General features: G+C 33.2%; 5 protein-coding genes across 11 annotated transcripts; 2 read left to right on the top strand and 3 right to left on the bottom strand.

The window, feature by feature from the left end:
• Positions 1–69: 69 nt before the first annotated feature.
• On the top strand, positions 70–6,927 carry LOC105802115 (MADS-box transcription factor 6). 4 transcript variants are annotated; one of them, XM_012633574.2, is made up of 11 exons: positions 70–185; positions 345–543; positions 765–843; positions 1,902–1,963; positions 2,051–2,150; positions 3,682–3,723; positions 3,947–3,988; positions 4,088–4,161; positions 4,243–4,347; positions 4,976–5,333; positions 6,492–6,927. In XM_012633574.2, exons 1-9 carry the CDS (start codon positions 176–178, stop codon positions 4,289–4,291), a joined length of 657 nt encoding a protein of 218 aa, XP_012489028.1. In that variant the 5' UTR covers positions 70–175; the 3' UTR covers positions 4,292–4,347; positions 4,976–5,333; positions 6,492–6,927. The 4 variants fall into 4 exon arrangements, with proteins under 4 accessions (XP_012489028.1, XP_012489026.1, XP_052480401.1 ...); XM_012633572.2 differs by having other exon boundaries at positions 4,082–4,161; XM_052624441.1 differs by lacking the exons at positions 4,976–5,333; positions 6,492–6,927 and having other exon boundaries at positions 4,069–4,161; positions 4,243–4,311.
• Positions 6,928–6,935: 8 nt separating this feature from the next.
• LOC105802112 (squamosa promoter-binding-like protein 13A) lies at positions 6,936–9,324 on the bottom strand. Of its 2 annotated transcripts, none has more exons than XM_052624439.1 (4): positions 8,983–9,324; positions 8,146–8,640; positions 7,915–8,048; positions 6,936–7,787 (listed from the first exon to the last, which is right to left on the bottom strand). In XM_052624439.1, exons 2-4 carry the CDS (start codon positions 8,565–8,567, stop codon positions 7,219–7,221), a joined length of 1,125 nt encoding a protein of 374 aa, XP_052480399.1. In that variant the 5' UTR covers positions 8,568–8,640; positions 8,983–9,324; the 3' UTR covers positions 6,936–7,218. The 2 variants fall into 2 exon arrangements, with proteins under 2 accessions (XP_052480399.1, XP_012489021.1); XM_012633567.2 differs by having other exon boundaries at positions 8,146–8,643; positions 8,983–9,323.
• Positions 9,325–11,842: 2,518 nt separating this feature from the next.
• LOC105802114 (60S ribosomal protein L7a-2) lies at positions 11,843–14,311 on the bottom strand. The gene is made up of 7 exons (XM_012633571.2): positions 14,197–14,311; positions 13,599–13,646; positions 13,295–13,496; positions 12,875–13,044; positions 12,627–12,755; positions 12,454–12,546; positions 11,843–12,218 (listed from the first exon to the last, which is right to left on the bottom strand). Exons 1-7 carry the CDS (start codon positions 14,197–14,199, stop codon positions 12,087–12,089), a joined length of 777 nt encoding a protein of 258 aa, XP_012489025.1. The 5' UTR covers positions 14,200–14,311; the 3' UTR covers positions 11,843–12,086.
• A 5,345-nt stretch (positions 14,312–19,656) lies between these two features.
• Positions 19,657–22,478, top strand: LOC105802117 (protein TAPETUM DETERMINANT 1). Of its 3 annotated transcripts, none has more exons than XM_012633575.2 (4): positions 19,657–19,793; positions 20,555–20,775; positions 20,891–20,983; positions 21,807–22,478. In XM_012633575.2, exons 2-4 carry the CDS (start codon positions 20,694–20,696, stop codon positions 22,148–22,150), a joined length of 519 nt encoding a protein of 172 aa, XP_012489029.1. In that variant the 5' UTR covers positions 19,657–19,793; positions 20,555–20,693; the 3' UTR covers positions 22,151–22,478. The 3 variants fall into 3 exon arrangements, with proteins under 3 accessions (XP_012489029.1, XP_012489032.1, XP_052480303.1); XM_012633578.2 differs by having other exon boundaries at positions 19,663–19,798; XM_052624343.1 differs by lacking the exon at positions 19,657–19,793 and adding an exon at positions 19,935–20,456.
• A 1,718-nt stretch (positions 22,479–24,196) lies between these two features.
• On the bottom strand, positions 24,197–25,841 carry LOC105802113 (bidirectional sugar transporter SWEET12). The gene is made up of 6 exons (XM_012633570.2): positions 25,745–25,841; positions 25,613–25,649; positions 25,318–25,528; positions 25,068–25,229; positions 24,849–24,968; positions 24,197–24,741 (listed from the first exon to the last, which is right to left on the bottom strand). The coding sequence occupies exons 1-6, from the start codon at positions 25,794–25,796 to the stop codon at positions 24,427–24,429; spliced, it is 897 nt and encodes a 298-aa protein (XP_012489024.2). The 5' UTR covers positions 25,797–25,841; the 3' UTR covers positions 24,197–24,426.
• Between the last annotated feature and the right edge of the window lie 113 nt (positions 25,842–25,954).

Below are 25,954 nucleotides of genomic sequence, written 5' to 3'. Positions count from 1 at the left end.
GGTGGTGGTGGGGTCGGAGGGACCCCATTGTACAAGGAATAGAGAAATATTTGGAATTATGAAAGGCAATCGAGTAGTGCGGTCGTGTCACCAGAGCCGTCTCGTTCTTGCCTGACTCAAAAACACCCACAAAGCCATTGACAACGTACTCCTGACAGTCGACACCTATGCGCCAATGGATGATAGTAAGCTTGATCTTTTTTTGCTTGCTTGCTTGCATGGAATCGGAAACATTTCTTCATCTTTCATAATCAAGTCCTTCTTTTTCTTCCTCCCTTTTTCTTTTTCTTGTATAAATATGGCTAAACATTGAAGTTTATGCAGCAAGTTTTTACTTGATTTAGGTTGGGTTTTAAAGGAAATGGGGAGAGGCAAGGTTGAGTTGAAAAGAATTGAGAACCCAACAAACAGGCAAGTTACCTTCTCAAAGAGAAGAAATGGGCTTCTCAAGAAAGCTTTTGAGTTGTCCATTCTTTGTGATGCTGAAGTTGCCTTGCTTATCTTCTCTTCTTCTGGAAAGGTTTACCAATTTGCAAGTCATGAGTAAGTTCACTTAATTCTAACCTGTAAAATTGTGTTCAAGTTCACTTAATTCTAACCTGTAAAATTGTGTTCCTACTGCTATTAAAATCCTTGCTCCACCATGCATTTTCTCATGGAAGCTTGTATGTAAACCCATGGCATGAAGCTGTAAACCAATTGTTATTTTCTTCAATATAGTTTATCCTTGATCTCAATATAAATATATATATTAATTGCTGCAGCATGGATAGGACTGTTGCAAAGTATAGAAGGGAAGTAGGGCTGCCTGATTCAAGTAACCCCCAATTTAGAACCAGGGAGGTATTGTGTGATGATTTCTGATCAACCTGTTATTTTTTAGTATTTAATGCTTCTGAATAATATTGACGATTATTCAATTACAAACTACATACATCTCCATTAGATTGAATACTCCCTTCCCTGTAAATTTCTTCTTTCCAGATTCATTTCTTATATAGCAAATAAGAGCACATCATGCATTTTGTCCTGACAACTTTATTTCTGTCAAATCTTAGTGGTGTTTTTAGCTATATTCTTTGAATTTGAGGTGAAGGTTGGATATGGATATACTCTCCATTTTATCTAAGGTTTTTTTTTAATTATTATATATTTGGAGAAATTAAGTGCTTAAGAAACATGGAAAGTTTGGGGTAAGATAGATGATGACTTATATCTTATTAAGAACCAATGACATTAAGTTTGTTTATTGACATTATCAGTGACATAGAAATCTATTTAATTCTTATTATTTCAGTCGTTGAGGGCTATTTGGGATTGTAACAAATAGTTTAGAGAAAGCTCTGAAAATGAGAGCTCATCAAACCTGTCATGGAGAAAAATAGTGAGAAGGACATCCAAGTTTTTTATACTTTGAATCACGAAAACCGAAAGCAAAAAAGAGAGAGGCTTAAGATTTTTTAACCTTTTATCTTGTTCTTTTTACAGTTTGAATCATGAAAACCGGATGACCTATTCTAACATAAGGAGTGGTTAGGTTTTTGGATAGGCTTGGATTGGAACCATTGCATATAACTTTATTTTAGGCTCTTGCATTGCATCCTGGCTCGGATTTAGAATTATTGATTTCTTGGGTTTTTATTTTGTCTTGGACCAAGTTTTAATTCTGGATTAGTTTTATGAAAGCATTTTTCAGCTCTTTAAAAGAAAAAACTGAACATGGATAATCCTATGGGTTCAAGCTTTAATTTACCATATGTTTAGCCTATACATGTAGTGCAAAGACCAAAGGTTAAACCTTCCATTTGTTTCAATATTATGACATGGTGGTCAATTTTAAATTCCAATTTGATCATACCATGTGCTAACTAAACAGCTTCTCACTTTCCTCATGTTCACAGTTTTGGAGAAGTGAGATTGATGAGTTAAAGAGATCCATAAACACCTTGGAAGCTAGACTTAAGTGTGTACAACTGCTCTCACAATACTTAAATATATATATATATATATTCCATGTTTTCCGTACACCGAATGTTTTCAATTTTTGCAGGCACTTATCTGGAGAAGACATCTTAGCATTAGGCATGAGAGACTTGAAACAGCTTGAGCGCCAGTTGAAAATAGGCGTTGAACGTGTCCGCTCCAGAAAGGTAGGGTTCAAACACGGTTATACCTATATAATCTATGTTATTTATGTTGGAGTAAATGTTGAAGATGAGTATGTATTTTTTATATATTATTTTTATAATTTTTTCATATATTTTAATGATCGTGATATCTCATATTCGTGTTCAAATATATATTGGACACAGATATCGAGTACAAATAGTTATATATAGGATGGAAAGTGAAATGGGGTTGAAGGACTTGCGTATAGGGGTGAGCATTCGATCGAATCGAATCGAAAGTTTTCGAGTTAATTGAGTTTTCGAATCTCATTTTATCATCCTAACTTTATTTGAAGTTTTATCGAATCGAGTCGAGTGAGATGAAATCCGAATCGAATCAGATATATTTGTTCAAGTTAAATTTTAAAAAATAATTTTGGGTCCTTGTAACCACTGTCACCCATCGTAATAAAATTTGCCCACCTTAATCAAATTTTTTATTAACTTTCATCACCTCATAATTTATTTATTAATTTTTTATATACTAATTAGCTTATTTGCTTGCTTAGTTGTTTCAATTATCTTGATTCTTGTCACTATGTATTTTGGAATTAAAAATATATTAAATGTAAAATATGATTTTTAATAAAATTTATTTTAAAAATAAAATGAGAAATTGATACCAATATAAAATTTTAACACGAATATTTTATGGCATAATTAATAATTTAATTTTAATATAAATATTCAATATGACTAAACAATTCAATAATATAAATAATATAAAATGTGAAATTTAATTTAATAATATAAATAGTAGATATAAATAAAATTATTACTATTTATATTTAGTGATTTTTTTTGGATAATTTTGATTTTTTTATTTGAGAGTAAAGAGTGAGAAGTAAAAGTTTAGGGGGAAAACAAAAAGTTTTGGAGAATAAAAGTTTGAGGGAAAGTAAATAGTGGGGAAAATATTAAAAAAAAATTGGAGGGGGAGGAGTTGGGGTAGATGAGAGGTGGAATGGGAAGGGAATAAAAGTTTTAGGGGAAAAGTGGGAGGGAGTAAAAATTTTGGGGGAAAATAAAAGGTTTTGATGGTTTTTGGGAGTAAAATTTTGAGAAAAAGTAAATGAGAGAATAAAATTTTGGTGGGAAATGAATTTTGGGTAGATTGGGGGGTTGGGAGGGGAGGATAGTAAAAGTTTTGGGGGAAAGTGGGAAGGAGTAAAAGTTTTGAGAGAAAAGTAAAAATGTTTGGGAGTTTGGGGTAAAAATGTAAAATATTATAGTTTGATATTCGAATTATTCGAGTTATTCGAATTCGAAAACTCAACTCGATTCGAACTCGAAATTTGAAAAACAAATTCGAGTTGATTCGAATAACTCGATTCGTTTAACTCGAAAATCATTTTTTTTTTCGATTTTTCGAGTCAAATCGAATTTTGCTCACCCCTACTTATAGATCTTTTTCATGCAGTGACATGATCATATATAGCATTAATTTTTCCTGAATATATATATATATATATGTATATGTATTAAGCTAACATCCATTTTCTGCATTAAACAGAGACGCATTGTTTCGGATCACGCCACCTTGCTGAAGAGAAGGGTAAGAAAGTTCCTACAACATGCTTCATCAGTCTGTTTTGGACCCTTTGAACTCGAAACACATTCACATACGAGGGAATCATCTATGAAAAAACTTGAGTATAACTATATGAAACACGTACACATGATCCATATTTTTTTTAACTTCAATCATTTAGGATGAAATATATTGTCAGAAAAGCAAATCGAACTAACCATATATTGTGTTTCAACGTTCAACGCAGCACAAACAATTGCAAGAGGAGAACAGTCGCCTCCACAAAAGAGTGAGGCTTTCATTTTGCACTTTATAGAAATCACTATTTGATAATTTCCGTATATTATTTAGCTTGTTTTTACAATGAAGTGTGAATTTTGAGGTTAAGTTGAAAGAGTTACAAGATGGCAATATCAGCTCAGGACTTGTGGGTGAAAATGCTTGCACCATGTTTCATCAAAGGTGATCATTACTGTTGAGCTTCAAGTTTTTCGTATGCACTTAGATAATAACCGCTTGCTGCATTAATTGGAACATTTGCAGGATCGTTCATGACGAAGATTTCCATAACGAAACAGGCCTCCCACTATGAGCGGATATATGCATCTGGATGTCACCGGCGTTATTATTGCATAATATTTAGTTGACGTACGGTGCTCATATCATAGCCCTGCCCTTTTATGTTTTAATTTGTTTTAAATGGCCTTTATTTATGCCTACCTCTGTTATACAAGAAATTGTGATTCAGTATTTTTATATGAATTTTCTTTTACTTTTAAACCGTCCGTTCAAGTAATGATTAACAAATATTAATCAATGATGATATTTTCTTACATTATTTTCATTAAAATTTGATGTTTCTCATAAGGAGTGGATGATATTAATTCTTCAAATTGTAATAAAATTAAAAATTAGGATTTAAAAATTACATAAAATTATTATTTTTATTTACACTCCAACTCCAAATAAAAGAAACCATAAAAAATTTAAAATTATTAATTCTTATAATTTTAAATGACACTTTTTAAAAAATTAAATATTATCTCTATCAAAATTTGGACTTATTTGATTTTTATCAAGGACCTCACTATATTTGAATATAAATATTTTAATTGAAAATTTCTATTTTCCTTTGGGCTTATTGATAGTTTCTGGGCTCATATGAAAGCCCACTACAAGAATATGATTTGGGCTGGGCTTTTCTCCTTTATAGCCCTTTTGCATTTCTTCCCGCCGTTGTCGCTTCCATAAGGATCTCTCTCTCTATCTATGTCAGCTCGGCGTATCCAGAACGGTGGCGGCCTCGGCTTTCTCTGCTCACCGCCGCGTCATTTCTTCCCGGAGATTCGCGATGGAGGCGGATAAAACTATATCGCCGTCGTCGGATCGAGTGAATCGGGAGGGACTACAGGGTCCAAGGGAAGATAATTCCTTTCGGCCAGTGGGTACCGAAGGTAGCTGCTGACGCTTATGTGGCGCCTAAATTTGTCTTGGCCGTCAAGTAACCGTCAACGATGGAGCCTCGGTATGGGACGGCTGCGTCCTAGGCGGCGATCTCAACAAGAACACCGTTGGATTCTGCTCTATTTTGCAGGAACGCTGTGTTATTCACGCCGCTTGGTTCTCAACTGCTGGTAAATCTTTCGGTGCTTTGTAATCTTTAAACAAAAAAAAAGAAAAGAAAATTAATCTTTTGGAGTTTTTTTGTGGGGACTTGTTTGTAATCAAAATTTAGCTTAGACCACCCAGTTTAAGCTTCAACTGATTTAAGACTTGTACATTATGTTTTAGTTTTTTTCAATGCAGCTGAAAAATAAGCAAGGAAACAAAATTTTGTAGTTCGTTAAATTCTGGTTCATAGGAGCTCTTGGTGTCTGTATAATATGGACTGAGCTAATTTATTCAATGAATTCAGATGCAGAACAATGTGTATTAAGCTTTTATTTTGAGATTTACAGCCATCATTTGCTTCATTTTTCTGGTGAAATTTGTCACATGAGGTTTACACGTTGATCCATTAGTTGATGGCTTGAAGGATAATCTATTACCTGGGCATTCAATGCTTTGCATTATGAAAATATACCCATACCACGAAGAATATCTTGATTTTTACTGCAGCTTTGATATTTGTTAATACTGTAAATTTTGGTGCCAAGAAAAGTGTATTTATTCTAGATAAACGAGGCAAGTGAGCAATAATCACTTTAGTTGCTTAGCAACCATTTGTGGTTAATCCTTTTATTACAAAAGGGAGAACATGCTTACTCAGATTTAATATGTGATGCCCTACACATGACGTTTTTTGAACCTTTTCATTGCTAGTGAACTGAATCTCATCTTGGAATCCCTGCCTTGAACAGCAGAAATGCAGTGGTCTAATGGCTTTGAATAGAAGTATGGAAACTGATAACATTTAGAGGGATATCATTAGTGCTTTTCTCTTTATTTCATCAATGTTTTTGGTTTTCTGCCTATTTTGCTTAGATGCATTAGTTGATGGTAGGCACGAGTAAAAACAAGTAAATGTACGTTAAGAACTGGTTCATTCTTGAATCTTGTTTTGCTTCTCTTTTTCTACCATTGCTTTCTAGTTTTGCTCTTGGAACCTGCAATCCATGCTTGATTGCTTGCAAGTCAACCCTTATTTGTTTAGGTATAACTTTATTTTATCCATGCCTCGTCACTCAGGGTCAAGTCAATTTCTGTACCTCTTTGGCATCGTCATGTGAACACTGTTTTTGAATCTGGACTGTGTTTTATTTAAAATGTTTTTGTTTCTTTCTATATAACAGGGTTTCTGGCAGAGACATCAATTGGCGCATACAGTCTCTTTAAGATCATACACGATTGAACCAGAGTGCATTATTGGAACTTGTTCTATTCCTATGGAAGGTTCCCTGGTAGAGACACACTATCCTTGAAGCCGGTTGTGTAGTCCCTCCAGGTCAGAGAATCCCAAGTGGTGAGCTTGGAGCAGGAAATCTGGCTGAGTACACGAAGAAACATTAGAAATCTGTAAACTTACGGTGGCAATAAGCAATCTTAGCACAGATCGTTTGATGATGTAGTTGTGAAGTCCATTGAAATGGGATATAGTTTGCAACTGAAAGACTTTGTTGGGTTAATTTCTTTAAATAAACCCAAACCCGAAAGTCTGTTTGAAGAAAATGTGTGTGATTCGATCTAATCAAAAACCAAATGCAGGAACATCCATGATTGAAACTCAAATGCTGATAGATCATCAAACCTAAATTAATATAAATTCTAAACAATCTAAATCCAAACATGATTCTCTCCACTACAAAAATGATTGCATGTATCATTCCAACTAAATGTCTATTATCGGGACCCAAAGTTTAATCAAAGTAATACTCGCATCTACTTTTAAGAAAAACATTCAATAGATTAACATCTCCAAATTAAAACACACCTGAAAAAAACCCCGAAACTCGAGTTTAAATTCGAATGTACCAATATTATAGCTTTGGCAATTTATTGTTACGGTGACTTTCAAATTTCCTACTGCCAATGAAAGCCAAGATTTTCAGGGGGTTCACTTGCAGATGATCCACCAGAACCCATGTGAAACATTCCTGAGCCATGGACCGTAGTCTCCCTGCCATTAGCAATGACCGAACCCATTGGCTCTATAATGTGGTCTTGTAGGCTCGGACCCAAGGATTGCACCAAGGGGAATGACTGAGGTTGCACCATGTTACTCAACCCGATCCCAGATGTATGCAACAGTGGAGATGACAGAAGAGAGAGAGCACAATCCGAATCCCGAACTTGAGTTGTTAACCTGTCACACAACATGCTCTGGCAGCCCCCATTGCCTTCTGAGAAAGGTGCAACACCCCCGAGGACCGGCTGGCAAATGGAAGCTTTCACAGGTGTTTGATTCTTGCCTTGCAAGAATGAGCATTGCTGCTTACCTTCTCTGTAATTGCTTGAAGAGGATCCTAGAAGAAGGTTTTGTTTCGCAGGTGGTTGCTTCAGGTTGAGATACCGAGATTCGGGCCATGTAGTTTTCACCACACTGGTGGATGGATATACTTGCAAACCAGAGAATGGCAACATTTGGGAACCTGAAATGTTGCATTTGTATTGATTCAAACAAGTTCATTAAATATAAAAGCAAAGCAAATTGAATGCAAACATCATAGGATATATGTCCTAATTGATTTCATTCAAGCATCATAGTCATAAGCTAACCTTGGTAATTGGAGAAATAGCTTCGAGAATGTGAGAGGGGATCCGGTTGAGGCTTCCTTCGTCTCCGGTTGTGTCTATCGAGACGTGCCCTGCAGCTTCTCTTCCCGTTATCGAACTCCTCCAGTGAGTGAAACCTACAAAAAAAACAGCCAAGTTACCGTCGAGGAATCTGGGAAACCCACAATGATCCAACCTCTAAAAACAGATGGAACTGAAAACACGAGTAAGGACCTGCTGCATTGTTGACAGAATCTTTGCTTTAGGCCATTGATCATAACTTCAGCAGTCTTAGAATGGAGCTCACACACCTTATGTCGCCTATGGTAGTCCCTACAATTACTAAGGTCCGTATTACATTCGTCAACGAGGCACACAACCGGATGAGTCCCGATATTAGTAGGTCGAAATTTCTTCGAACTCGAAGAAGAAGATTCCATCTTTAGAACTCTGGGTTCCTTCCATTTGTTAGAAGGTAATTCACCTGAATTTCCTACTTGGCCAAGCTTCAAATCAACTCTAAAATCCCCTATAGAGTTAAGAAGTTTATAGCTATTTGATTCATTGCCATTGATGATATCAGTGTCTGCGTTTGATACAGTTTCCTGAACAAATTCAGTAAAATCCCCTGATGTAGCTTTCAAGTTCCAGTCCATTAAAATAAAGAACCCCTTCACTTCAACACCTTGTTTGTTAAGCTTCTTCCTACTGTTCTCACCTAATATAAAACTCCTTTTAAATAAGAAAAAAGAAGAGGAGTCAATATTGCTATAGAAAATAGCTAAAAATGCCAAAAAATAATTATTGAAATATTATGGGTATTGAACTATAAACTCCACAATGAAATCCCAAAATCAGACACACCCTTTGTCAGATCCGACATTAATATAGTTTAGATGAACAAGAATAAAATAAATAGCAAAAAGGGAAGAAGAAAAAAGACATGTTTTTATATAGCAACAAATACAATTCCAAGAAGATTGGAAGTAAAAAAAAAAAAAACGAAAGGAGACAGAGGGATAAAGATATAATAAACAAATAAGAAAGATTGTAAGAAAGGGGGGCACTTACAGTTGCAGACAAACAAGAAGAGCTGTTTTCTCTTTTCAAGCCATTGAATCACTGACAAAGACTCCATTAAAATACAATTTAAAGTAGCTGAAAAGCAAAGAGAAAAATTTTAAAAAAAAAAATTGTAAGAAAGGGAAAGGAGTTTTGCCTTCAACAGATTTGCTTTACAATATAATAATATACTATATATATATGAATTTTAGAGATTGTTTGAAATATGAAATGATGTTGAGAAAGAAGGGAAAATAGGAACAGCCTGATTGTTGCTTTCAAACTTTCTTAAACAAAGATCAAAAAAAAAATAAAGTACAAAGAAGAGGATGCTTAGGACAAAATGTGTTTCACATTTCATAACATGTTTCTCTTCTTTCTGAGTTATCTTTTGCTTTTTAAACAAAGAATTATTATTTTATATACCAGTATAATAAAATTTAGTGTTGAAATATTAATTAAAAATTTTATTTTGTCTTTTTCCATCGTAACTGCAAATATTTTATAATGTAAAATTTGTGGCTGTCGTCTTGGATTTAACAATTAAATACTGTATAATATTTATTATTCATGAAAATGACCCTTTATTTATTACTCTCCCAAAAAAAAATCCACCTTCTGCCCATCTTTGACTTGGTCTTTTTTTCCCTAGCCGACACTGTCCTCTACGCCATTAGAAATTAAATAAAATCTTCATATGGAAGTTTTGACTTGGCTAATACACAAGAATATCATGGTGAAATTAAATTATTTGATTAAAAAATCTAGAGTGTTAAAAAAAAACATATGAGCTTAGAAGTGACTTGGAATTTTTTTTTTAATCTCATTGCACCTCAAATTTAAATAATTTGAGTGTCTTAATGTATAATTGATAAGTTCAATTTTGTTTTTTAAAATAAATTTTTAATATTTTTAATTAATACCGAAAAATTCCATTAAAATAAAATTTGAAGTTAAGTATCTCAAAATCGAAGCAAGAGTCATATTAGAGGGTTTAAGCTTATCGACAATTGGAATTAAAATGTGATAATGCCCTTTTAGTAGAGATGCTTTTAGCCGGTGGATCTATTGAGAGTAATTTGGTGGAATTACGTCTTATTCATTGTTTGTTAAGTCGTAATTGGAAGGTCCTTATTCGTCACATTCCGAGGTCTCAAAATACAGTTTTTAACCATATGGCTAAGTTTTCGGCGACAAATTTCACAGGAATCCATTAGTTTGGAGAATCTCCGCAATCAGCACGAGACTTAGCTAGATTATTTTGGTTCTTTAAAGAATTAATATAATCTTTGTTTTTCGCTTTATGCTGATTTTACTATGTAAACAATCATATTATATAAAAGTCTATAATCAAATTTAAACTTTCCATAAAAAGTCAAATTTAAACTTAATAACTACATATAGATATATTGTTTATTTAAAAAAGAAGAAGCTACATATATAGTCTAGGAATCACCGGCAAGTTGAAAAAATCCATTATTACTTATGTAATAAACTCTTAATTCTATCTATTCTAATTAGATTAGGTAGCTTCAGTAAAAAAATTATATATATACAATAAATTTATAAAAATTCGATATAAGAACTAAACATATTTTTAGTGGAAATGGTATATATGCAATATTTTGAGTTCAAAATTTATTATTTAATGTATTTTTAAAAAATTTGTTACAATATAAAAAATACAAATATTCTTAAAATAAAATTTTTTTTATTTTGTGAAAAAAAGGATATTCTACGGTGCTGGATGTGTCACATCTGTCCTTCCCCTGGTTGCAACTGGAGTCTATAAATAGGATGGTTATGAAACTTTAAACTGCTCATTTATGATTCTAGTTGGGCGTGTGATTATTGCTATATTATATCGCCCATGATCCATCATCATCCCTTCGTAATATGAAATGATTTTTACCCTCCACCCACTTGATGGTAGTTGATTCCGTCGGCTAAATTAGTTAATTGATTTATTGTTTTTATTTTTATTTTTTATATTGTAATATTATATATTATAAATAATCAGCTTGAATCCGCTAACGATCATTAGGGAAGCGGAGGAGTACATCACTCAAAGGGTATGGGTTCCAACTAGCTTAGTAAGAGAAAGTAACAACAGCGCAATGGAAGAAGTAATTTCCTACCCCGTTTTAACAGTTGGCGGCTACAAGAAAAACGAAGCAATGGCTTGGGTACTTCATATTAGAGAGCCGAGCGAAAGAACGATGGAGACCCAAAAAATATAACGAGTATAAGCACGTTCTTATGCGAAAATTGGACGCACGCGTACATACACAACAAAGAGATGAAAAATGTATTCCTCGAGTCGCATTGGATCCTCAATTAAACTAACTATGATGTTTCTACTGAAAATTTCTTCTAATAATAGATTGATAAAAGAGACGAAGTTAGTAACAAGTAAAATGTGATTATACCTACAAAATCAAGCGAAAAATCCCATTAGTAAAGCAGTATTCTTTGGATAATTCGGGGATCAAACGATTCCAAGCTAAAATTAAGCTTGAAAGCAATCAAGATTAAAAGAATTGCCTTGTTATATTCACAGCATTCAGAGTCACAATTATCCCCCACAACTGCAACAATACAGCCCTCTTCAAATCACCAAAGACATACCAACAGAGGCCACAACTTGACTCCACTATCCACATTCCCACCACCATTGTTCTTCCCCTTAACAACCAGCCGTAACACCTTTTGGAGTCCCGTCTTCAACCTGAACCCTATCATTGGTCTCGGAACAATAGTAGGGTCAAGGTGGGACAACAAAGTTGACCAATTCATGAAAGCCCCAAATACCAAAAAAGTATACATATACATCTCATAATCTATATAACATTAATCAGAAACCAGGACAAAAAACTCAACAGAAAACCTTTCCTAATAAGATGAGAATACAGTTCAATAAGAAATATAAAATGAAAGGCGACGTTAAAAGATGAACTTCTAATGACAATTCCATCAAAATCAATAAAGGGGAAAACAAATCCACTTAAACACCAGTTGCAGCTGACTACTCAGGGCCATTTAATCAATCAAGAAAAATAGAAAATAAAAGTAAAATCCAACTAAAGCTGCCTTTGGGAGAAACTACGGTATTTCTAAGTCATCCTCTGTGCAGCTTCTTTTGCAAGAAGCTTCTCCTTTGCCTTGGTTCTGGCCTGTGACTTGGACCCCATGATACCACCTCCCCACTTCTTCCTGTACTCATCGTATTTGTCATTGAAGTTTGCCTGCCACATTAGTTGATTGTTTTTAGTGCTTTGTAACTATTTTTAATATATTTTAGTTAGGGTTGGGGCAATTTTAGTTAAATTCTGCCCATCACAGCCTGGGTATATTACTAAAATATTTAATTCTTTTGCTGATTTTGTAACTCATTTTACTAGGTTAATATATGCTTCAAATCCCTATACACTTCATATATTTGGAATTTGGAAAATATTGCAGGTAAGGTTCAATTCGTACCTTGATAGCCTCAAGGATTTTGCTGAAGTCCAGCTTATCCTCATTCTTGACAGTGGTCAAGCATAAGACGGAAGCAGTTTTCTTGTGGACAATCTGCCATGGTAGCATCAACACAAATAAGTAACCTAGTAGCTTTAAACTCTACAAATGGCAAAAATGCATAAGACAATTACCGATCCCAAACGTGATTTCCCCTTCACAATGCAGTATGGAACCTCCATCTTTCTGCACAATGCAGGGAGCCATACTACCAACTCTATGGGATCCACATCATGAGCAATAACTACCAATTGTGCTTTGTTCTACCAGGGCATAATAAAAAAAGAACAGAAGACCATTGTTTTTAATAATTTTGCGATAAACAGAATACATGGTACACTCCAGATAAACTGATGAAAATATGGAAAAACAGGAAGGCAACCTGCTCAATGAGGTAGGTAACGTGGTTGAGTCCATATTTTACAACAATTGGCTTCTTTGATTCGGGAGCTTTTCCTTCAGCCTCAGCTTGGGCTTTCTTCAGGAGACGATCCTTCTTGGCCGCCTTGTCCTCCGGCCTATACTTGAGGAGCAACTTGAACAGACTTGTTGCTACATTTGGACATAAAATAACCAACTTATAATCACAAATTCATGATCAATCATTATAAACAGAAAAAGGAATTCTGCAGTAGGGCAGGCAAATGAAATAGAACAGGAATGGAAGAGGCTACAAAAACAAAGAACATACGATAGCAACACAAGATAAAAAAACAAACACAGCAGAGTTTTCAGGCTAACACGAATGGATTTAATAGAAATGTAACCCATTCAGCTTAAAGGCGAAGATTTTATCACGTACCAAGGTTTTTATCAAGAGTCTTTGTAAACTGGTTCAGTGCTGGTGGGACTTTCAACCTCTGCTTAAGGATCCTCTTTTTCCTTTGAATGCGAACAACCTTAGGCCACTTCACAAAACGGTGCAGATCCTTCTTTGGAGGTAAAGCTCCTCCAATACCGAATTGCTTTGGACGCTTCTCAAACAATGGGTTCACAACCTTCTCCTAATTTCCAAAATTGAAAAGAACAGATAGTGAGACAACCGTAATCAAGTAATTTAAGAGATCATCCATATGATAAAAATTAATGAAAAATTTGAAAATTACTTGTTTCTTCTTGGCCGGCACAACTACCTTTCCTCCTCTCTTTGGGGCCTGCATTTAACAACAAATCAAATAAGAACAGGAAGACTATCCCAATCCCTTTGAAAGGAACACGTCAATTAATAACGAGGATCAAACCATTAAACTAACGTACAAAGAGCCACTGTTGAATTCTTTAAACATTAAATACAAATAAACTTCACATGTTTAATTTCAATAACTCGACATTGACCAACACAAATATCAGTCCTTTTAACTAAACAATGACTTACACTACTCTTTCAATGAGATCACTTTTAACAACACTATACCAATAGCTGCATTGTATTTGTAATTTATAATAAAATGAACCTCTTTTTTTTACTAGAATTTAACAAATAACATTTAAACCGAGTATTTACGATAACCTTCTAAGGTTCTAACCCACCAATTAAATTCCACACGACATTTAGTCCAAAAAAATAGCTCAAATAAAAAGCTTACTGAACTGAATCTAAAGCAGAAACAAGCATAAATGAAAGAGCATTCGCGGATAGAATTTAAAGAAACAACACAACAAAATGAAAATTAAAAAAAATTGAAACGGAGTTTTCGGATTTACCATTTTCGGAACCTCCTGAAGCTTTTTCTAATGTTTTTTTGAGTTAGATGGAAACGGCGAAGGAAAACCCTAAACGAAGGAGAAAATACGAAAAATTAGGGTTTATAATTATATAAGAAAAAAAGCCCAAGTTTGGGCCAGTTGTCGAAAGTTTTGGGCTTGTTGGACCTTTCTACATATAAAAGAGAGAAATCAAATATTTCATGTTATTTAAGATATTTAATATGGTATTTCATTTTATTTAAGATATTTAATATAAAAGAGAGAAAGCTGTAGAGCAAAGCAGGTCAGTTCACCCTCATCAGGTAGAAAGCAGAAGAAGGCAATTGCTAGTTTGCTACGGGAACAAAGAATGTAAAATGTTTTGATAGGTTTGCTTAGCCCCTCTCCTTCTTAGATTTGGAGGGTATTTATAGCATGGTGGGATCTGTTCTCCCTTGTCTCTTAAGGGAGCATGTAGATGCCTTGAGGAGCGGGTAGCCTGTTCACAAAGATAGATTGACGAAACCTTTTTGAAGGAAGCGAGAGGTTGAATGAAGACAAACCATTCAGGAGGTAGGTTACCCAATGAGCAATGGATAGCTGCTAATGAGCGTTTCTCAGGTGACTTATCCTGTTAACATGTGTCCAAATCTGAAGAGGCATAACATAACTATAATTGTAACCAACATATGCAAGGACCCATCAATGATTGGTTGAATTTTAAAAACTAAAAAAAGATGTCTATTTCATAAATTAAACTATCAGTTCAGGATTGAATGCGATTCTTTATCCTTCTTGTTTTACAAGGGTAAAAATCATTAAGCTGCACCAAAACAAAACAAAGAAATGTTGGTTCTTAGAGAAGCATCAGATACTTCACCCAAGCTGCGTGTGTCTTGTTTGATGTTATTCCATTTTGAGGTCTACTTTATACATCTATGATCATAGGTACTACGAACTACTGATCTATATACTTGGCTGCTACAATTCTCTTCTTGTTTGTAATCATCTTTTTGGAATATGTTTGGTCTAATGTGATATCATCAAAATCATAATTCGTTAATGCTATCGTTGAAGTTTATGAAATTGGTCAAGTCTATCTATTTGGTTGTCTTTGTCCATTATGGCAATTTTTTGGTGGCTGAGAGTGCTTGATACTATAATCTTCTTACCAAGTAACACCATCTCTGGTCTTTAACAGTTGCAAAATAAATAATAAATAAATAAAAAAACTTTGTTGTTCATCTACTTAAATGCCATTACGCCATGGCAGTTCAGGCGAACAAAACGGCCATTGCAGGCAGCATAACATTCCAAGAACATCCTAGCATTGATGCTTCAGACATGAGAACCAGATGCTTGTTGAATTTAGCATGGTTCGGAAATTTTGTCACAAGAGCCGATGCAAAGCAATTCCAAACCCGGCTCTCTTATTTATAGGAAGGCTTAGACTTAATGGTCAACACTCATGCAAGCACCAGAGTAGACGGCCAGGGGTATGAGATCCGTCGTCAATTTTTTAAGGGTCGGCATTGAATTTTAAATTTTATGAAGGAACAAGATGCATTTTTAAAAGTTATTTAAAATTTTTATAGTTTTTAAAAGAATCATAATATAATTTTTAGCGCTCCAATTTAACAATTAAGTTTACTTTAGTATGTGTACGTTATTGGGTCTACTTTGGTATGTGTAACTAAATCTATTTTAGTCTCTAAATTTAGATTTTGTTAAGATTTAATGATGTGACCAATGTTACTTGAGTAGGGCTAGATCAATAACTGATTAGTATAACGATCCATACAAATAGATTGAACCGATGGGCTTGAAAACTACTTGAAATAAGTAAAAATCGAAAATCGGGACAAAAATTGATAGTTTTAACCGATTTAATAAAAAAAGTGTTTGTTTTAGATTTTTATGAATTTTTAATTATTTAGTTAATTATTGTTGGTTTGACAATGAAATTGATCAAACTGATTGAATCTAAATTAGTGCTTTGAGTCTAACCTTTTCAGCCATCGATCCAGTTATTAGAATACAAAATGTGACACTCTGTGATTATACTACACCATCATCTGAAAATTTATATAATTTTTAAAATTTTCAAGTGATGATATGGCACAATCTCAAAGTGCCACATCATCAAACTTTTATATTTTTCAAGTTTAGGGACTAAAATAGATGTAGTTGTCAAGCTCAAGTGCCAGTATAAGTATCAAAGTGAATCTAATTGTCAAGTTCAGGGGTCAAAAAATATATTATCCCTTGTACAATTGAAGGCCAATAGTGGCATCACTTTTTTTAACCCTCTATCTTTTGGAAACGGTACAATGATAAATTTTGCTATCAACGTTTATATTTTTTGTCAATTGACCTTATTCTTTTTTAGGTAAATTTGACTGTTAACTTTTTTAAAATAAAGTTAATTTACTTTTATTTTAACGAAAATACTGACTAAAACATTTTTTTTAATGATGCTGGTATGGCAACCCACATGATAATTCACATGCACTTTATGCGGACATGGATATCACTATTTATCTTATATGCCACATCAACAAATAATTTAAAATTTTTAAAAATCAAATTTTTAAATATATATATATAAAGCTCGTAACAATTCAAAAAGAAGCATGAAATACACGTGAATTGCCATGTGGGTTGTCATGTTTAAAAATTTTATATTTTAGTCAATATTTTCGATAAAGAAGCATTAATTTGACTATTTTTGAAAAGGTTGATGGTTAAATTTAACTTTTTAAAAATTGAGGTCAAATTTAATTAAAAATAACAATGGTTGAATTTACAAAAAAATGTAAATATTAAATACTAAATATATCAGATTTAAAAATTTATTTCTAATTTGATGATTCAAGGTATGGCAATTTTTGTTAAGTAGGTTTATACATGAGTGAGGCAACCAAAATGTTTGAATACATTATTCATTTAACATGTAAATAATTGATTTTTACAATTGACATTAAATAAAAATATAATAATGGTAAATTACAGTAGAGGTAACTTAATTAGGTTTTTTTTGTGAACCAATTATGAAAAGTTACAAAATGGTTACTTAATTATTTAAATTTATTTTTTAGTCATCGACTAGCTAATGTAAATATGAGAACACCAAAAATCCGAGATAATTGGGTGATCAAAAGACAAAATTAAATAATTAAGTGACCAAAAAATAAAATAAAATATAGTTAAGGTACTACTAATAGAATTTACCCAAATAATAATCACTAAATTGGGAATCAGAAAGATTTGTTCAAGGCTTGAATCAAGTGGATTGGTCCCATAGGTAACCTGAGGTTTTTTTTTACGGTAATAATCTAAAAAAAAAAATCCAAATTGGTATCCCCATTGCCAGGGGCGAAACTAGGGAGTTGACAGATGTCCTGGCTCTCTTAAAATGGAAATATTTCTATTTAGGCCATTTGAAACTTTTAAAATTTAAAATTAGTAAAGGTAAAATTACACTTTGGCTCCCCTAAAAAAATTAAAATTTGATTTAATCATTTAAAAATTATAAAGATAAATGCTATTAAAATGATGAAATTGCATTCTTACTATCGTAAAAATTATAATTTAATTTCAACTCTCCTAAAAAAATTTCTGCCTTCGCCTTTACCCATGACGTTATTTACCAAAATGGGGTGAAATGAACAGTGTTGAGGGGTGGTGCCTGAGAAGGCAGTGGCACCATCCATTTTTTTGTTGCTCAATCATTAGGCTGTTATACAAAAAAATTAATATTTTAACGGTGGAGGGATTGTATACGATGGCACCAATATGCTTAGCGACATCGAATGCTTACCCTTCGGTCACTATTCATTTCATCCTATTTTGAAAAATAATGTCATGGGAATATCATTTTGGAATATAATTAAAAAAATTTTATATTAATGAGGTAAAAAACCGTAATCCTGACCATCTAATCTTTAGATATTTATTGAATGTCTTTTCTAAAACGTTAATTATCGTTTTTTAGAATTTTTAAATTTTAATTAATGAGAAATATTTAGTATATTATCAATAAAATTTTAGACTTTATAAAATTAGATGGTTGACAAATGTCATAAAAGTATAGTAAAATATTAAAAATATATTAAAAACACATAATTTTTAAAAATTATTTATGAAATAAAAAATATTAATATACCAAATACTCCCTTTAGTTAAAATCTTTCTAAAATGCACGATCTTATAATATAAAACATTATTAAAAGAGAGAGTTCCCAATATAGACTAGAATATCGAAAATATAATATAAAGCATTAAAAAAAGTTTTAAATTTAAGATTCCAGTCTTGATAATAAATTTTGCAAAAATGCGAACAACCTTTTATTATTAATATTATTATTTGCATTGAAAATGTTGTTCATCACTTGTCTGCCACTGTATAAAAGTTTTAGGCAATGGGTAAATGTGGTAAGTGGCTAAAAGCCGAGGCCTAGAGCGCAGAGGCTAACAGCAGTGGCAGTGGCAGTGGCAGGCTCTGGTTTCATGTGGATGTTTCCGACCGGTGTTTCTGTCTGTGTCGCATGGTGTCCACATGACCCTATTACTAGCCAATTGATGACACATTTCTGGTCCTCAACATGAATCAGACCTTACTATTTCTCAAATAATTATTTATTTATTTATTAATCCCTCTACTAAACATGAAAAAGAACCCAAGGAAACCCCTTTCTCAGAATGTTTCTCTGTCTCTCTAGTCTCTAGGATTGCTGCGAAATAACTCTCCACTTTCTCTCTACTTTTTCATCTCATGGTCCCCATAAAAACCAGCTTAATAACCCCCATAGTACATTTCTTGTTTACTCAGCTTATATTAATATATATATTTTTTCTTTCGAAGATTATTCTTATCTGTATTTTTTTACAAAATAAATTACACTATTATAAAAGTATTTTATTTTATTATATTTTTATATAAAATCAAAACATTTTTTCGGAACTTAAAATATTATAATTTAAAAAATTTTAAATTTACTTAAAAAACACTTTCGATCCTCTATTACCCCATTGTTGTTTTGACCTTTTTCCCTTTTCTAGTGTATCATCACATCATGTCAATCCAACATAATTTTTCTTCTGTTAAAGGATGCCTCAACCCTGAAAGAGAAAAAATATATATTTTGGGGATATCAAATATCTATATATTTATTTTTGAGCAAATATTTAATATAATATCAGCAAAGTTTTTAATAAAACAATGAAAACAGGAATCTAAGAACCGACCTGATTGGGGAACAGCTTTGCAGCATACAAAGAGCAAATACAATACATTCCTTATGGAAGGCGCGTGTCAACTACCCTTACGCTTTAATAAATTCTGTGTTTGGCCGCACGTGACTTTGTCCACACTTTTTAATCTAATCAACCTTTTTTCCTTTCAAAACGCCACGTGCACTTCTAACCATGGTTCGTTTAAAAAAACAATTTTGACAACTACATAAATTACCCGCTGCTCTTTCCTTTGTCTTCTTCCTTTTTCTCAACTCCATTTCTCAAGCCAAATCAGATTAAACAACCCACCCCTAAAACGCACGCGTTTCGTAGTTGATTGTACTCTCCGATCCATCCTTACTATATCTCGATTTCCTAAGGTAAGGTGAAGTCAAGAAGCTTTCTCTTTGTTTTTTTCTATGCTTCTTGGTTCGAAAATGCGAAAAAAAAGGGGATTATTTTATTGAAAATTTGGATTTTAGTTCAATAAATGCGAACGACTTTTTTGGGATTTTTGCTGTTTTGTCATTTCTGTCTTTCATGATCTTCTTCTGCAATTTTTGTCGTTTCAAATATACTTGCAAAAGAGGAAATAAAATCGATTATTATTATAATATCATGCAATTCTATATGGTCTGGTGATCTGATCTCTCTCTCTCTCTTTCTCTTGCATCTTTTTTGTAGTGTAAGTCTCTGCTTTGTCGACTGCTCTCAGTGAACTCACCACTTTCCTTTTTCTTTCATTTTTTTGTAGTCTTAGAGTCAATTGTTTTTCTTCTTCATTGCAAACATTTCTTTCGCCTTCTCTCGAGAAAACTTCCATTTTTAGCACTACAAGTAAAAAAAGGCTTTTAAATTTTTCGAAATGAAATGAAAATGGGTTTTTGATAACTTTTTGTTTAGAAAAGAGTTCAGGTACGAATCGCCGTCGTTTTGGTGTTACTGTTTTCGGAGCCTAAAGTTGAGCTCGTGAAGCGTAGCTTTTTGGTAGACTTTTTTTTTTATTCTAGTCAAGTCTGAATCGCCCTATTGATGATCTGACGGTTGTTTTCTCATCTTCGATTTCATTTAAAAAATTTGACGGATGGGATGTTTTTATTTGATCTAATATATAAATGATTCCTCATTGTTTTTGAAGCAGATTTTCAAGGATCTGAATCACTCATCCGCTCATCACTGCTTATCTTTTTCAATGGCGTTTTAAGGCCACTCTACTTGTTGACCTTTTGACTTTGTTTTCCGAGTATCGGGATCGGATGTCATATAGGTAACTTTGACAGATGAATAGGCGATTCCTTTTGGTACTACTGTCCTCGGTTTCCACCGCCGTATTATTCCTCTTCCTCATCGTGCTATTTCCAGGTGCTTGATTTATGTGCATAGATACACTCTTTTGGGATTCTCCATCATCTTCCCCTTTGTCTCTTTATGTTCATTTTATACTAACTTTTATTGGTTTTTGCGATTCATGTTACAGGTGAGAGTGGTTCATTCGGGTTGAAGTTGATGGGACTGAGGATCAAGCAAGGAAACAACACATTTTCTGCACTACATCGCAAGCTTCTTCATGGTAGAGTTATACAAAGAAACAAAATAGAATCCACCCATTTGTTTTTTTTCATAAACAAAATGACAAAAAAGTTAGGATATGGAATGTTTTATTCTGGGTTTTTGTCACTGTTTTTGTATGAGGGGGTCCGTGTGGGTTTGATTTTTACTTACTACAACCCGAAATTTCTACTAAAAGAACCGACCCATTTTTTCCGAACCCGGAAAAGTTTCCAGCGTTTGTTAACTATGTCTGTCGTCTTGCCATTGATGGTACAAGTTACCGTCGATAGTATCTTTAAATATGGGGTCTGATAATGATATCCCCATCAAAGCTTTAATAAGAGATTGCCTGTTTTTCGTAATAGAAACTTGAGAGCTTTGCTTTTTCTTTAAAGCCTTTTAGCTCACCGTGATCGATGCTAAATTTGGGCACCATCTTTTTTTTATGCTAGCTTGCCATCTTTTTTGGTAATGAAGCCAGCTTGTCTTTTTAAATCTCATTTGGTTGTGTAACTCGAATTTTTGTTTGAGCTGGTAAAATCATATCATAAATTAGGGTTGGATTCGAATATTGTTTGAATTTTCATTTCTCATTGAACAGTAAGAAAAGGAACATTTAAAGGAATTTGTTGCCATTGTGTTCCACTTTTGAACCCAGTCCTTTTGGGGTTAAATACTGTCTGTTCCCCTTTTCCCCCTTTAGAAAGTGTATTTTGTCTGCAAATGCTTTTCCCCTTATTGGTTGGGTTACGTTTGTGTTTTTTACTGATATTTTGTTGTAAAAGACAAGTTGACCAATTTAACCTTTCAGAACTTACTCAAATAAGTCCCTATACTTTCAGGGACAACAATGAAGGAACCGAACCGACTTCCAGGGGAGAAGTGTACCAAGGCAGATATAGTGATCAACCAGGGAGCCACTCGGCCACTCCCCACTGGCATCCCGACCTACACCGTCGAGATCATGAACATCTGCTTTACCGGCTGCGACATCTCTGGAATTCACTTAAACTGCGGCTGGTTTAGCTCCGCCCGTCTCATCAACCCCAAAACGTTCCGACGCCTTCACTACAACGACTGCCTCGTGAACGACGGGAAACCATTGATCAATGGTGGAACAGTCTCCTTTCAATACGCCAACACCTTCCTTTACCCTCTTTCTGTCTCCCGTGTCATCTGTTCTTAGCCGTAAAGATTCAAGACCCGAGCTCAACCTATACATGTTGATATCTCTCTATATATAATCCCACTTTAAAGCAAGAATAGGTTAGTGATTAGTTTACAATACTGGATTTTCATACCTTTAGTATACGTATAGACCCTTGTGATCTCATCCTTTTAGTTTTATTTGGAGAATATGCTTTTGAACTTGGGTGTAAATGCTAGATACGAGGTATGAATCCGATATGAATGTCTATTTGGTGGTACTGATTTTGAGATTTGAAACCATACCTTAAAAGTCTTTGAACTGGTTTTGTAATGAAGATCTACCATGAATATTGGTTTTGGTTGTTCGTGTGTGTGTGTATATATCATTGCTAGCATATTGTCTTAAATATAGTAAGATTACTAGTTCCTATATTCATCCCATATTACATATGGTAACCTTACTATATATTTGACGCAGTATGCTACTAACGAAATTGTCATTTTGTATCTAAGTTGAAAAAACTGGGATAAATTACACTATCAGTCTCTTAATTTTTAGAATATTTTTGTTTTGGTCACTAAACTGTAAATACTTTCGGGCTTTTTAACGTTTTCCTACTAGTTTTGTTTTGTTTTGTTCGTTCTTCACTAAATCACCGACGAAATGACGGTGTGATCTTTTTTTATTTGATACTATAACACATTTAACTTTTTAATATTTATATATTTTATCAATTTAATCTTAATTTTAAATAATTCAATAAATTTACAAATTTTATCAATTTTAATTCCCTCTCTTATAGTAGAGCGTAAATCAAATGCATATATATTCTAAAACTACTTGATTTGATTAAAATTTTCTTTTTATCCAATTTGATCTCAAATTTATATTGAAAAATCTCGGAGTTGAAGTTGGAGTTGGAGTTTGAACACAAATACCTAATTTAGAAACTATGTATCCAAACTTTTCTTTTAACATATAATAAGATTTCATTTATCTCAAAACGAGATTAATCAACAATGCTATAGCTGGTAAGAGTATTAATTTTTCACTGTATTTTAATATGAGCTAGCAATAAACTAAATTTAATTAATAACTTTTGCAACTCACGACTTGTTTTTGAAAAAGATAAAAAAATATCTTTTTATTTTAAATATGTCTTATTTTTTTACAAGAGTTTTTACCCATCTTTCTAATTTTAGGTTTAAATTTGTACTAATTTTTTTATTTTATGTATAACTATTGTAATACATGTGTATTAAATAAAATTTTGTCATATTAAACGTCACATAAGGTAATAAGTTTTAAATTTCCGATCACTCAAATCTTTTACGACTCCGCTCATTTCCTTGCAAAATTTGCACATATGAAGCATAATCTTATTAAGGGATAAAATCATATTTAGCCTTCTAATTTGGTAATTTTTCTTAGATTAGTCTTATGAATTTTTTCTTCATATTAGTTTCAGAACTCCACTATTTCTTTTTTAGTTTTGGTTTATGTAATAATACGATAATTTGATATTGCGTCATATCATCACTAAATTTTTAATAAAAATAATAATTTTTTAGATAATAATGTGACATAATATGATAGTGACTAGTAATCACGTAAATCAAAGTTACGAAAAGTTACCAAATTAGAAAAAATATTAGGGACTACATTAAAAAGGGTTTTCAAGTTGGGGGACTAAAGTTAATTTATCCCTATTATTTACATAAAAGGAAAAGGGCCCAGTGGGCAGCCATTTATGAGTCGATGGGAACGAGTGGGCGTGTGAAATACAGATTTGAGGTCATTCCAAATACCAAGATGTTGTGGTGGTGCCTTTTAAACCAATCACATGGAATTCTTTCTTGCTATTAATATTAATCACTTATGTAATTGAGAATTTATGTGTTAATTAAACCTCTTAGCTTTTTCATTAGATAAATAATTATATGTTTTTTTTTAATTTATTGTAACTTATGTATGATGGTAAACCAACACAACTTAAAAAAACAAAAAATATATATTAAACAAATATAACCAGTATAAAAATTATAATTATGTGAAAATTTTAATAAAATTCAAGAGTGTGTGAGAGTCTAATGTTTTTCTTAATGAAATTAAAGTATTTTTCATGATTTTTGAAATTCATATACCTATATGAAAGTAAAAGCATGAGATGTTGACATATACCTATGTTACACGCATATATGTATACTACAGAAGTCCAGGGGAGAGAGAGAGAGAGAGAGAGAGAAATACGTGCATATAATATATATACTGCATGCAGCCATCAATAGAGAGATTTATGTATACAACTTCCATCAAGCTTCACATGTTCCTAGCAGGTTAGGATTAGGGTTAGGGGAATCCATGATTTTGTCCCTTTGATCACGTTGATAATTCTGTGATTTGCAGGTCATCCCAATCATTCTATGATCATGAACTTGGGGTGGCTCGGATGAGCTCACGGTTTCCGGCACCCGATGATCATCGGAATCCGTAACCGTGCTCACGTTTGTAACATCGACACAGTGTTCTGGTAACTTGACATCCTCGGACACTGTCTTGTGCTTCCTATATACTGCATGTAACACCATTTGAAGCATCCCGAAGATGAAACCCAGAACATTGGGAATCTGTCAATAATTTACACCAACTTCTTTTTAGCTGTTAACTAAAGCAGAAATTCAAAAGCTTTTAAAGGAAAGATTTAAGGGATTGTCTTTTTCAATGAATTACTTACCGCAATATATAAATCTTTAAGGAATATGCCATACAGAAGCCACATAATAGCACTTAGAGTAAGCATAATTGATAAATAAAATGGCATGAACTCCACACTTTTGGTACGAATAACCTGCCTCTGCAGAACATTGTTATAAATTTAAAAATAATAATATTAGTGAGATATTCAGGTTTAGCAATACTTTTAAATATAAAATCCAATTAAATATATGCTTACTATGATGCTTAAAGGTGCAGCAAATACACTTGTAGCAAACACTACACTGATCCATCCAAGAAGTTGGACTCGATTGGAACCTTTGGCTAAAAAGTGGGTGATTAGAAGAATAGAACAAAATACCCCAAAATCCAGCATTAAAAGTATCCTCAAGGTAAATATCTGTGCATCATTTTGCAAATTGAAAGAGTTAATTAACTTTTAAAAATACAAATAAATATATGTAGGAATGATGAGACGAGTGTTGCACCCTAGCTTCCTTTGGCGCATAAGTAATGTAGAGAGCAATGTAAAGGGTCTCAATGACACAACCGAAGGAGTTAATGGTAATAAGGAGGAAAGCTCCGGTCTTGACATAGGCATAGTATATCCAAAGCATCGCACTGAAGAGTGAAACTACGTATGGGATTGATTGGAATCCTTCTGTTGATTTCTTCTTACAAACTCGGATAAATGTTGGTCTGAAAAAATCAATCAATTTGATTACATCTTTCGTCTTTAACTAGGTATATAAAAAGAGAAATCCAACCATGAAAGAATCTTACAGTGGAGCAAGGAAAACCACCAAGGAAGAAATGTTACCTATAACATTGATAAAAAGAAGAAGAAGAAGAAGAAGAAATGAATTATTGTAAAACTGTGAAGTTGAAAAACAATGGAATATTGTGTAAATGTACCTAAGAGACCAGAGATGAAAACCCAAGGATTATCTGCAGAAATTAACCCCATGATCTCTATCTGTTTCCCTCACTCTCTCACACTGGAACAAAGCTGGGATGCGAAAACCTAGCACAGGGTGATGGCGTTTATATAGAGAAAGGGAAGCCCATCCCCTTTGCTGTTGCATCATAAATTCTTACTTTTTCATCAGTGGGTATGTAAGTTGT

This window comes from Gossypium raimondii, chromosome 11 (assembly GCF_025698545.1).
Source record: "Gossypium raimondii isolate GPD5lz chromosome 11, ASM2569854v1, whole genome shotgun sequence".
NCBI lineage: Eukaryota > Viridiplantae > Streptophyta > Magnoliopsida > Malvales > Malvaceae > Gossypium > Gossypium raimondii.
The sequence above is the reverse complement of the archived record's forward strand: the minus strand, read 5'-3'. Positions and strand labels throughout refer to the sequence as shown.